The 12,749-nt window shown below is 39.1% G+C and overlaps 1 protein-coding gene across 1 annotated transcript in view; it reads right to left on the bottom strand.

Annotated features, from left to right (window-relative positions):
* Nucleotides 1-1,669: 1,669 nt before the first annotated feature.
* Nucleotides 1,670-12,749, bottom strand: part of STMN2 (stathmin 2) — a 38,485-nt gene continuing 27,405 nt past the window's right edge. Inside the window, exons 4-5 of the mRNA XM_065669405.1 lie at nt 4,686-4,877; nt 1,670-1,877 (exon numbers count right to left, since the gene is read on the bottom strand). Of these exons, the coding sequence (XP_065525477.1) occupies nt 1,818-1,877; nt 4,686-4,877 (252 nt within the window). The 3' untranslated portion in view covers nt 1,670-1,817. The remainder of the gene's footprint in view (nt 1,878-4,685; nt 4,878-12,749) is intronic.

Raw genomic sequence — 12,749 nt, 5'->3', positions numbered from 1 at the left:
GGTCCAGTTCTAAATGGGGCCTGATACAATTTTATATCCCAGCTCTGCAGCTCAGCAGCTTTCCTAGGTATTTTGTGTTTTTCAAAAAATCATGTAAATGAATCCCTCTTACCCTGAAAATCAGTGCATTAACAGCTAGAATCTTGCTGCAGCTACTGACATATGTACCCAGAGCTATATTATGCACTTCTATTTCTCCAAATTCCTTTTTTTCTCAATATTGAGTCAGGACTGAGGTGTGCATGTGCGTGTGTGTGTAACTAGCTCTCTTTTTTAATAAATTCAGTGCTAGAGATCGCATTCATAGTCTCAGTTTATATGGTAATATTCATAAAAAAACAGCCTAAGCTCTGGAAAACACGTGGTAGGAGTTAGCCCTGTATTAAAAGAGGGATAGGCTTGATTTATTAGTAAGTCTTATTTAAGTCTCATTTCTATGCTTGTATGACTACATTAGGTTTTCACATGGGCACATGGCAAGAGAAGTAATGGAGCGAGAGAAGAGACAAGCCCTTTTTCAGTTCACAGAACCCCAATTCTTTATTAATCACAGCTTGCTCACAATGACATACAGGAAAATAGCACTAATGAAGAGTAGAATATGCAGGCAGCAACCTCAAGGGGGGTAGGGACAACTTCAAAACTGCAGCTATTTTGGGAGTGATGTGTTAGGTTTGGTGATACTGTACTTGGCACAAGCACCCTGTCTAGTCATTCCTCCTGCTTCAGCCCTCTTAGTCCTAGATGTCTGTCACTAGGTAGGGTTGGCTAACACTGAAGAGTTAAGGTCATGATGAAAGGAAGTCAGCAGTGTCAAAAATAAAAGGTAACAACTGGCTCATGGGTTCCAGATGAAATATTCTTTAGCCTCTTGTACTATTTATTACACATGTAATGTGGTAGCATCAGGTAAGTATCATAGATCATGGCACCTACAGATAAAGCCACTTGATGCTGTTTACTAGTTGCTCCATCAATAAATTTTCAAGTGGTGAATTAAGCTCACTTTACAATTAGCATTTGTATGGCTGTTTGGCATCATCCAGAATTTGTCGTAGCTTGATGGTTACAATGTGCCTCTTAAATTTGCCTCAAACTGATCCTACTTGCTTTCATTCTGTTGCACAGCTGTGTTTGTTGCCTCTTACCCCAAGAAGCAGAAACAACAAGTACTGCATGTGGCTATTTAACTTCAATTATTTAGTACACTACAGAGTCCTGTAGTGCAAGTTGCATTTGAAGAAACTACATTTTAAGAGCCTTTTGTCTTGGACAGCTGAATGTGAAGTCACAATACCTGTGATCTAGTCACTGTTTCAACAAAGCTTATTGATGGCAAAGCAGTCTAGGTTATTAGGCAATGACTGGTCTCTAGCACCATAGAACTACTACTGACCTTGTGGTGGATTGGAATGAAAGTCGCAGGGGATGGAATTAGACATGAGGTGCTTCAGATGAACAGACCCAGCAAATTCAACCGAGTGGAAGTAGACAACATCAGAAGCCTGTTACAGGACATGTAAGATTATGAAATAACTTGCATAATGCAATACTTGTATTTTTTAACAAAAATGTAAGTATTTACAAAATAAGATCCAAGTTTTTTAAACATCAAGCAAATCATTCTGCAAAGAGACCACATTGGTTTTGTTTTCATTTTTGTTTCTTTTTTAAAGTTTTTTATTGAGTTCTTGATTTTTATTTTTTTTTTTAAACCATGTCATACATTTCCCATACTGATATCGCATGATCCATAATAATATAGGCAGGGGGAGTTTACTAATGGTGGGGATGGGTCACATCCACCATTGCTGTTTTCAGCCAGACAGTTCCACCTGGAGCTCCTTGTTTCTACGGACCTCTGCAGCATGCCTCTCCTGAAAAACATCAAGAAGGGAAAAATCAAACGTTTTTCTCATTCCACCTGCCCAGGGAAGCTCCTGATAACAACCCATTTAGGCTGTGCATTTAATGCTTGTGCAAAACTTGTTTTGCAGCACAGCCATCTTTAGAGGTTGCAGCTCAGGAAAGGTGCCATCCACCAGACCAGCCTGAGGCCTACATTCTACTTATTCTCTGGAGCTCAGTCTTATATCTGATATGGCCCTATACTCCTCAGCACCTCGCAGAGTTTCATTTTAAAGGCACACACAGAGAGGTGCTGCTTGCAGCATAAAATGTGCCTCATGCTCACATTTGCCCTTTGAATTCCTAGATGTTAAACTTAATCTAGGGAAGGATGAGTGGGCTTGAATTAATTTTGTGCACATTGTATGATGAAGTAGTGTTTAGTTACTGTGTTATCTATCTGTAGCATTTAGGAACCATATATAACTGCCCAAGAATTCAGTTCTATCAAGATGGGTCAATCTGAACATCTCAAACAGCCCCTTACACTGAATGTTAAAGCTAACTGTCCTCTCTGTTGTTTATCTGGCTGTGATGGAGAAGGGACATTGTAACCAAAAGTCAATATTGGCCTTTCAGTCCACCTTCAGCCATGTTGTCTTCCCTTTTACAAAAGCAGTCATTATTAATTGAGACTTATCGGGGCCACTGTATATTCATATACTTCTGTGGAAATGGGCCTGTGGTCAGGAATAACTGATGTCAAACTAATTTAATAATGATCTACTTGGGGTGTTTATAAAACTATCATTTTTGGCAGCTTCTGGGTTTTAGGGGTTTTGGTTTATGCCTCTCTCCTTTCAACTGTCAAGCTATCAGACTTTAACCTCTTGTGTCTGACCACTAAAAAAAACCCCCGGACAACGAAATGACAAGCATAAATTGACTACAGAAGAAAACATCCATCCCTAACTGGCTTGTTTAAGGCACCCCCTAGGTATTTCCATGCATTAGTGGGTCTTTTTATGATAAACATTTTTCAGAAGGCAACGGTTATCTTTTTATTGTCTGCGTTGGACTATGGATCAAAGGCCAGCTTACTGCATCAAGTGAACCCATAAATCACAGTTCTTAAAAGGTCCATAACTCTGAAGGCTAGATTTTATAAGGGACTTTTTTCCTCAGGGCTCTTATTGACTGCAGTAAACAGAAGTTACCTTTGATTGCAGGAACTTCTAGACACCAATACCTTTGGGCATCCACAGTTCTGTATAAATTTTGAAGAATTGGACCCAGATGCCTCACTTTTCCTTTTCTACATATTCAGAGTTCACTTTTGTGTTAGCAAAACTGTATAGTCATGTGATTTTTAATTACTGGGCTGTACAAATGTTCCCAAATGAGTTACTGTCATCTTTTTTCAGAAGTTTTCTTTGGATTTCATGCACATATGCTATCTTATTGTTGAAGAAATGGGATTTAACAGCCTTTTAACATTGATCTAGGACAGAGTGATGCTTCAGCTGTCCTCATTTCCTTCTGGACCTCAAGGGTGGCTAATTGGCTTTTTCCCTTGTTTTCATAAGCTCTGGGATATATGCCTGCAAACTAATCTAATGCAAAAATGTCAAGTAATCTGGGTACAGCTGTTAAATTCAAGAATTATCCCATTTGCGTAGTTACTTGTAGCATCATCCCTTGGTTTCTGTTGTTTCTTTCCTACTCTCTGAGATTTTTGTCTCCATCACAGATGTAGAGGTGCTTATGGAGAAGATCTCATCAAAAACCACTGAGAGCTATTTTCTTTGTTAGTCAATTCACTAACATATTAGAAAGTTCATCGCTGAAAGACACAAGTGATCACTCACACAGAGCTAATTACTTTTTTCTTAACAATTCTAAATCTTTATGCATGTATTTCCCTCTCTAGTATGAAAGGGTTGTTTTGAGACTGGCACACTTGGTCCTGCATGATGGGGTTTGTGGTTTACCTGTTTCCTTTGGCTGTACCAAAGATCTCCAAGAGAAAATTTACCGTCTTTTAGTTGTAACACTTATGGAAGAACAGATCCCTTTTGTACAGGGATGTATAGGAAAGATTTTTCCCCCATATTTTTTCATCTTTCTCCTCTGAGAAACCAAGAGCTACAGACAGAGGACAGCTGTTTGATTTGATCAATGACTGACTTAAAACCTGAAATCTAAACAAAAGTGACCTTTCATTTGTTCACAGCACTTCTTAAAACCTAGAAAATCAACCTTTCTCTGGAGAGAGTCCAATAGAGAGCCATGGAGATGAAGGAACTGGAGGAAAGGCTAAGCGACCTGAGACTGTTCCTCCTGGAGAAGAGAAAGCTCAGGGGGATCTCCTCATTGTATATAAATACCTTAATGGAGGACACACAGAGCCAGACTCTTCTCAGTGGTGCCCAGTGACATGACCAGTGGCAATGGACACACACTGAAACACAGGAGGTTCCCTCTGAACATCAGGAAACATTTTTCCACTGTGAGGGTGACCGAGCACTGGCACAGGTTGCCCAGGGAGGTTGTGGAGTCTCCTTCCTTGGAGATATTCAAAAGCCATCTGGTAATGCTCCTGGGCAACTGGGTCTTGGTGTCCCTGCTTGAGCAGGGGGGTTGGACCAGATGACCCCCAGAAGTCCCTTCTCACCTCAAAAGTGAGTGTTGGTTTAGACAGGCATAAGGGGCTCTGCCTTAAAAATTGCTCAAGTCTAGCATGTAGCAACTGAGATAAGATCTACCCACAACATCCCTTCAAAATGTTGATTAGATTTTCCTTTCTAGTCTAAGGTGAAGAGTGATGGTGTGGTTACCTTCTCTTGGAGACGTTCAATAAGAGCAGCTATGTTAGCTTCACGGTTTTCTTTGATCTGTTCCATTTTCAGTATCAGCTTTTCCTCTGCCATTTTGCTGAAGTTATTGTTCTCCTCCAAAGCTTTTTGAAGCACTTCTCGCTCATGTTCTCTCTTCTCTGCCAGATGTTTCAGCACCTGGGCCTCCTGGGACTGGAAACAGAGAGGCACACAGATGAAATTAAATACTCGCACGGAGCAAAGTAACCACCATGGGCAACAGTTTACTGAGTTTGGAAACTGCATAAAGTTTGTTGCTTTGTTGTTACATGCACTGTTTGGAATGATCACTTCTGTGTATAAAGCAGATTATCTCCACTAATAGGGTATGCGCCTGAGACAGCAGCAGAGATGTGTCCGAAGCACTTCTGTTAACAAGAAATGCTGTCATGTGTTACTGCCCTGGGTTGTATGGATTACTGCTGCGGTTGCCCAATCTCTGAGAGCCGAATCTTTCAGCTATGAGCATTGTACTTATAGAGAAAGGGAATGGAGGGCTAAAGGTATGTGTAGTGTTAAAAAGAGACATAGGAAAGGTCTTTCATTTTTGAAAAAAGAAATTTTTTCAGCTAAGGTGGACTGCCCTTTAATGTGCTTAAATAGTTAATAAATGGGCTTCTAAGTTTACTGTTGTGAAAGACAGACAGAATCAATTAAGACAATGATTTTCCCCCCATGATATTTATGTTGGCTTCATCTCACTGATTAGGAAGGAAAAAAGAAAAGGGATTTATTCTATAGAAAATAACAAAAAGAGCACTGTTTTTAGTGGAAAGTTCAAATTTTGCAAGGAAGATGAAAACTGCAGGTAGGATGCAGCCTATGGGTAATACTGTGCTATTTTTCTTTGTAAATTCATTGCTCAGAAGCATAAGCTTTGTTAGTTATTTTAAATCAAACTACTAACATGAAACCATTAATCCTAGGAGAGAAGCCAAAGAACTTGCAGCTTTGGGCCCATCCTCCAAGCAAGTCTCGTTGAAAAGACAACATGTTTGAGAGGGGTTATTTGGAAATGATAAACAACATTGTATGCTTTTGGAAAAAATAAATTAGAGGGAGCATGAGAAGCAAAGAGAAAACAGGGAATGAAATATGGCTCTGGGAAGCTAAGTGCGTATTTCAGTGCAGATTACAATACGCTGTTGTTATTGTTATCTGTAAAAATGGATTAATTTAAGGCCTAAATTAAGGGCTTTAACCAATAATTACAATTAGTGGTAATGAATCCTATTAAATTCCGTCGTATGGCTTGAAACAGAGTAAAAAAACCTGCAGTTCTTTTATATGATTAAGATCCAGCTAAGATGAGAAAACAAATAGTTTAACAAAGGTATGATACACATCAAGCCAAATGCATTAATAAGGCAAATTAAATAGTGTCTAGGAAAGGCTGCAAAAGCCAGGAAGAACATCTTGCAGCAAGACACTGGAGTAAAACATTTATAGCTTTGAAAGGCTGTAATGGCTTACTTGAGATCAGAAGAAAGAGCTACTTTCATCCATCTTGGTCACTTACAGTATTTGCTTTCACCTCTGGCCTGGTCACAGTTATGTTCTCATTTCTCAACCTGTGATTCTGGGAGCACTTGCTGATGGGAATGATCTACTGAAATGGTTGGTACCTCACAAAGGCTCTTTCTGGCTCTTACCTCCATTATAGCATATGCTGAACAGAGAGTAATTGAGCAAGCATTTTTCAGATCTTTGAATCAGAGAAAATAACTGTTGTTCAGGCCAAAAGATGTTGCCAATGGGAACAAAATGTCCCTAGAGAGCTTCAGCCAAAAGCAGAGGGAGTTTCACTTGTAGAGAATAGAAGGAACATGAGCCAAAGGGAAAAATTGCTGGGCAAAGAAGCAATTTTGTAGACTAACTAAAAATCATAAAAGCCCCATAAGTTTAAGAAAAACGTCAATAATTTTAATAATCTTATAATAAAAATAGGTGATTTTGAAGTAAAATATTTTATTTCAGATACTTAGCATTTAACATTTCTTTAACTGCAGGCTAGTTCAAAATGTAAGAAAGTTATTCTGAAAGATTTGGTACAATGTTAAAACTGAAATATTTGAACATCTTCATCTTGACATGGACCAACTTGAGTGGCTCAGTTTGACCAGTGCTTGTGAAGTTATTCCGCATTTTCTGTTTAATTTATTATTCAATCACAACCTTTCATCTACTTTTGGAAAAGTTGTTGTTATTAAATTTTGGTTGCCAATATGAATTTTGTGAACCTTTTGCTTAAGTGATCTAAAAGTGATTTTGATAATCTAAGAATCTAGTTCCCTTTCTAATGGCACTTTACTAGAAAAGGTACTATGATATTAATTGTAATGTCCTTTTCTATGAAATGTTTAAGAAGTGACTTGTTAATTTCAAAAGGAATAATTTCATACTGTTTCAATACGTATATATAACATTATAAAATCAAACATTTCAGAGGGTATATACAGGGCCTATGAAGATGCTATAATAAACAGTAAGATTTGGACTGTGTTTGCAAGCAGCATTTTTGAAAAGAGCATTGGCTTTTAACGGGAGGTAGCAAAATGCCTTTGAGACCTTGTGGCACTTGTCTCTTTTTAAGGATTTGTTTTCTTCCATTCAAACCCTTTGCCTTCTGAAACTACTTATAATCATAAATCCAGGAGAACAGTGAAAAATTAGAGCTGCATATCAAAGAACATACAGTTCTGGAGGCTATGCTGGCAGACAACACATTCAAAAGTAATCTGTCCGCTAATCCATGATAATGAAGAAAATCCTTATTCTCTAGTTTGGTATTTACTGGATGCAAATTACATCGGCAGCAAAAGTCAGAATGAAAGCTAAACCAGGCCTCAAGAACTGACTGTACACCCTTAATGCAATTTTCCCTTAAGATATGCCTTAAACAGCTCTCTTTTTCCTCACTCAGAATGTTCAAGGTAATCAGGACTCATTCAAAATAAAGAAACACCCCTCCCCACCAGAAAACAACCACAGGGTAGAGCATCATTTTGACTGACATCCCTCTTCTAGCGTCATTGTACAACAGCTGTGAGCCTGCCTGTTTCCCTGATGTTCGGACCATTTTTGAAATCCCCTTATGACACTTTTGGAAGGGGGTTGATATTTTTTTTTTTATTATTGGATTGTCACACAATTTTCTGCTTCCAACACATTTGGCAAAAGAACTTGGCCACCCTGTCTGTTCAAAGTCTACTACACGTCCAGAAATGGGTAAATGAATGACCCAGATACCTAGTGGGGCTGGGATTAATAGACTCCCTTTGTTGTTTGTGCTGGCTTTTGACTGCTGTGTTTGGATTCCCACAGTGTTGATGCAGGATTCCAACATACATAGGAAGTTTATTTTCAACAGCATATTGTCTGTAGTGCTGGAAAGGATATTTTCAGATCCCTGATAGTCCGTGTTCTAACACAGCTGTAAATGGCTTATGGTAATTGCTTCTAGTACAGTTATTGTGAGAAAACGAGTAAAAAAGGCTGGAGATGGGATGGAAATAAAGAAGATTAATAAGGAGAGAAAAGTATGAAATTGTGGAGAAAGAAAAAAAACAATGAAACAATACTCAAGGGGGAATATCCAGAAGAATTCTTAAATATAACAAAGCACAATCAATGCAGCTACAGCTGCAGCATCTAATGGTAGATGTGGAGGAATATAAGTGTTGCAAAGCATCCCTGGTAAAGAAAGCTTTGCTCGTTGAAAAGTACTGCTGTGCTAAAAATGTGGCTAATGCAGGCCAACGCTTATGATATTCATATGATATTTCTAAAGGATCCTGTGCACACCCACCTTTCAGAGATGAGCGCTTCAAACGGAAATCCACATCTCATGCGTATCTGGCCAGAGATAGATGCAGGCAACTGAGCACTTACAACACGAGCAAAATTATTTATGGAAACTGGCTTTGGAGATACACATATTTTTAAATTATTACTCACAGGAAGATAATTCTACTAATCTGAGTAGTGCGTGCTTTATTTTCTCACATTTATCTATTTTTATTTGACATGTACATCAAAACATTGAAGTAATTTATGCAGAGATAAAATTAAAGGATTACTTTACTTTTAAGCAATAAAGAGGCTCAGACGACTGCTTTTAAGCTGGGAATTTAGTCTTGAATGCATTCACCTTAGTTACTGACACCCTTAGTTACTAAGATGCATGAAGCACCCTACCAGTCAAGAGAGCTCCACTTTCACAACACATTCATTCACCGGCTGGATTTTTACAAATTCATTTGTTCAGCGGAACAGTGTACTGTGTATTTGAGAGATACTGCTGATGGAGCGGAACGCAAAGACGGGATTAAAGGCTGCTACTGTAATGTAAATGCCAAGGTAAACCCTAGGTATTAATCAGAAAGAAATGGTAACTTGAAGAAGTGATGTTTGCAGTGGAAGGAACTGAGGTTGAGATTTTTTCCTTTCAGAAAAAAGGGAATGTACTTAAGTGAGACCTCACTCATAGCACTGGCTTCTTCAAATCTCTCCATGGTTGCATGCAGTTCCTCACTGGGAATAGTATTCTATTTGTAATACATTAGCACCTGTTCTGGTTGTCATGAGGACTCACACAGAGAGGCAATTCTTCTCCCAAAGCAATGGCATTCTGAAAAGACATGAAGAAGAGGGGGATGCTCCTGCTCTATGGGATCAGAGCAGAGAAGTGAAATGGCCATATGGCAGGAGAGTCAGAGATATCTGAGCTGTAGCTATAGGGTGGAGTCCTACTTCTACCAGGCTAGATGGCGCTTGAATTTAAATGAGGAGTTTTGGTTTTTTTTTCTATCACCCAGTCTGCCAAGGGACCTTTGGGTCAGGGCTGCTGAGAACGTGAAGTAGAGTAAAAAAACATTAAAAGCCCATCCACAGTGTGATTCAAGAGAACTCTCTCTTCATCAGCTGGCACAAAATTGCTGCTCTCAGGCTTGTGAGCCATGGGGGGTGAACAAGCCATGTTGGAGGGATGCAAGAGGTACCACCTGAGCCCTCTGTCTGATGCTCTTAGCTGCTCAAGGCATTTCATGATCTGCTGCAGCTTGAGGACTAGCATTTTAAAGTTAATGAAGATCAGTCTCCTGATCTTGTCTTAGTCTTATGACAGTTCATTTGCAGCAAAGCCAATGGCAGATTGTGGGGAGCAGTTTTGTCAGCACTAGGATGTATGCTGTGTCTTCTCATGACTGTGTGCTCTGAGGCAGACCATGGTGCCTAACACCAAATCCTCTCCTAGCTGGTAGCAAATATCTTCCTGAGGGCACATATTCCATAGGCTTATGGTGTTTGGATGAGGAACTGCAAGGTGGCTTGCCAGGTTTGGCTATCTTTTGTAAACATCAGGGGTGAAGCACAATGTATGGAAATGCTACAGTGTAAACCAAAATGTGTCCAAACCATCCATTTCCAGGGATTCCACACATGCTACTGGGACTTTACATGGAAAAGTACTTCATGCTGTATGTCCTCTCCTCACAAGCACAGCAAAGGGACATCATTAACAGAAAGGGAGACCAATAGATGGGCAATATGGGAGGCAAATGTCTCAGGCAGTGCCTGTTCTCTCTCCCAGCTTGCTTGCTTACAAATTTGGTGACAAACCAAGGAGGGGAGCAACAATGAGTTGGAAGAAAGAAAGTTCGACTTTTGCCTGGGAACGTGCTGGTCCCTTTTCTGCCTAAATCTCACCTACAGAAGTAGTTCTGTAGGTCCCATGCAATGTCTAGGAGTGAGGATTTGCCACCCAGCTCCACCGTGCTCCTGGATTGGGCAAAGCCTCTTCCTCCACAACAGCCTGTTGTACCTTGCAGCTAAGCATGGGTGGTTTTCTCAGTGTCAAAGGAGGGATGGATCAAGAGTACTAAGAAGTGCCTCTGGGCAGGTTTTGGTGCTGGCTTAAAGGGGCAGTGAGTTGAATGCTGAAGCCTGATGCAGAGTGCAGCCACAATGCTGGCAGGGATGTCTGGGCTGACAGCCTGCTGCAGGGGACTCAGCCAGCTGGGTTGCATGAGGGCTTATCATGCAGCTTTCATAGTAATGGTATTAAAAACTCGTGTAGTTCTAAGTCTGTGTTCAACAGCATGAAAGTTAAAAAATACGACTTTTCTCCTGCTTTCTTTGTAGTGCTAAGCACTAGGGATGAGCCTGATTCAATTTTATCCCAATATAAAGCCATTAAAGGATTCAATTACATACCATTTTTCTCCCATAATCCAAAGTCTAGTGCAAATGCATGTCCCATTAGTGTTTCATTTTTCTACCAGTAAGTTGAACACGGGCAATAAAGATACATAATTTGACATATGCTCTTGAAGTCTGTACATCAAGGGTAATAAGGCCAACAACATTCAAGGCCAATGGGTTAAAATTGATGAATGGTAAAGACTCTGTAAGAAATAAACTTCTGCTGCATACAATGTCACTGTGCTCTAATTTCTTAAGTGGGAAGGATGAAAAGATCCTTCTGATTGCCAGGGTGGGAAAATATAGCACACATAAGCCAAAAAAATAATGGGATAATAATGACATGCTGTAAAGAGGATTCTATAAATGGAAAGGACAAATATGTAAAGAGCCCAAATGGGTCTCACTGTATGGTGCAAAGGCAAAAATGCCTCAGGTGAAACTCTCAGTTTGGTCTGGGAGTATGAGGTCATGACTGTCAAGTGAGGTAGAAAAAATGGGGCAGAAAGTGAAAGAGCCCTGTAATAGCTTGTGGGGAAAAAACAAGATGATAAACAGGACACAGCATAAGCAGAAGACTGCTGAAGTGCATGCCTTGCAGTAGATGTTATCATGACTCTGAAAATTTATTAATGAACACTGCCTAATTAACAGAGCAGAAATCAATTAGTATTTTTTCCAAAAAGGCAATTCTCATCCATTAGTTATACTTGATTTTAATTAGAACTATGCTGGAAGGACATGCTGTAGAATGGTCATGCCTGACAGCTGTTGTACATAGATTAAAAAGTATGATAACAACTGCCATGCTGGATGTCAGAAAAAGTCTGCCTGCTTTGTCTAGCAGCAGAAAGTGAAAGATGCTCAGGGAAACTGTAAATGAAGTTGGGCAAATCTTCCTGGTCCTTTCCTGCAGATACACAGAGATAGACAGATAGATAGACAAACAGATACATACATAGACAGATAGATAGACAGAGATAGATAGATAGATAGATAGATAGACAGATAGATAGATAGATGATAGATAGATAGATAGATAGATAGATAGATAGATAGATAGATAGATAGCTTTCACCAGTCACTAATTTACGTATTTTCTGAGCCAGGGATTGCATTCACAAAATCAGTTCCTGAAAGGTTTCATTTTGGTTTAATTTTGCTATTTGGTTTAATTTGGTTTTGCTATTGGTTTAATTTTGCTATTATCTTTTTGAAATAAATAGTACTTTAATAGTCTCTCAATAATCTGTGATAACAAATTTAGCTTGATTAACAATGCATGAAAAGGTGATTTGCTCTCTTTGTTCTGAAATTGCTGTCTGATGATTAAATTGAGTGTTTCTTCCCCTTTGGATTGTGTAAACTAGAATATAATTGTTCCTATTAATCTTCTCATTACCATTCATGACTTTGCAGACTTCTGTCTTATCTTTCATCTCTTATCTCTTTCTGAGCTGAGAAGTGGACTATTTAATTTATCTTGTTATAGGAGATTTTCTATTCCTCTGATTGCTTTTTTATCCTTCTATGCTCTATACTCTTTTTCAGACCAAAAATGAAGGCAGTAGTTGAGGTGTGAGTGCACCAGGGATTTTAACAGTGATATCATGAAGTTTCTTTCTCTGTTCTTTGTTGTTTTCCTAGCAATTTCTGCTGCAATGCTGATGTGGAAGATCTTGTCTATTAAAATAACTCAGTTATGTGTTAATTCAAAATGAATATAGTACCAAGGGAAAAAAATGGCAGGTGTCTGTATTAGTCTCACTGATTATCAGTTTATTGAGTAATGAGTTTTTCTTTAGGAAGAAATGAACAGTAATG

Source organism: Lathamus discolor, chromosome 2 (genome assembly GCF_037157495.1).
Source record: "Lathamus discolor isolate bLatDis1 chromosome 2, bLatDis1.hap1, whole genome shotgun sequence".
NCBI classification, from domain to species: domain Eukaryota; kingdom Metazoa; phylum Chordata; class Aves; order Psittaciformes; family Psittacidae; genus Lathamus; species Lathamus discolor.
Note: the sequence above shows the minus strand (reverse complement) of the source record. Positions and strands in the feature narration are given on the sequence as shown.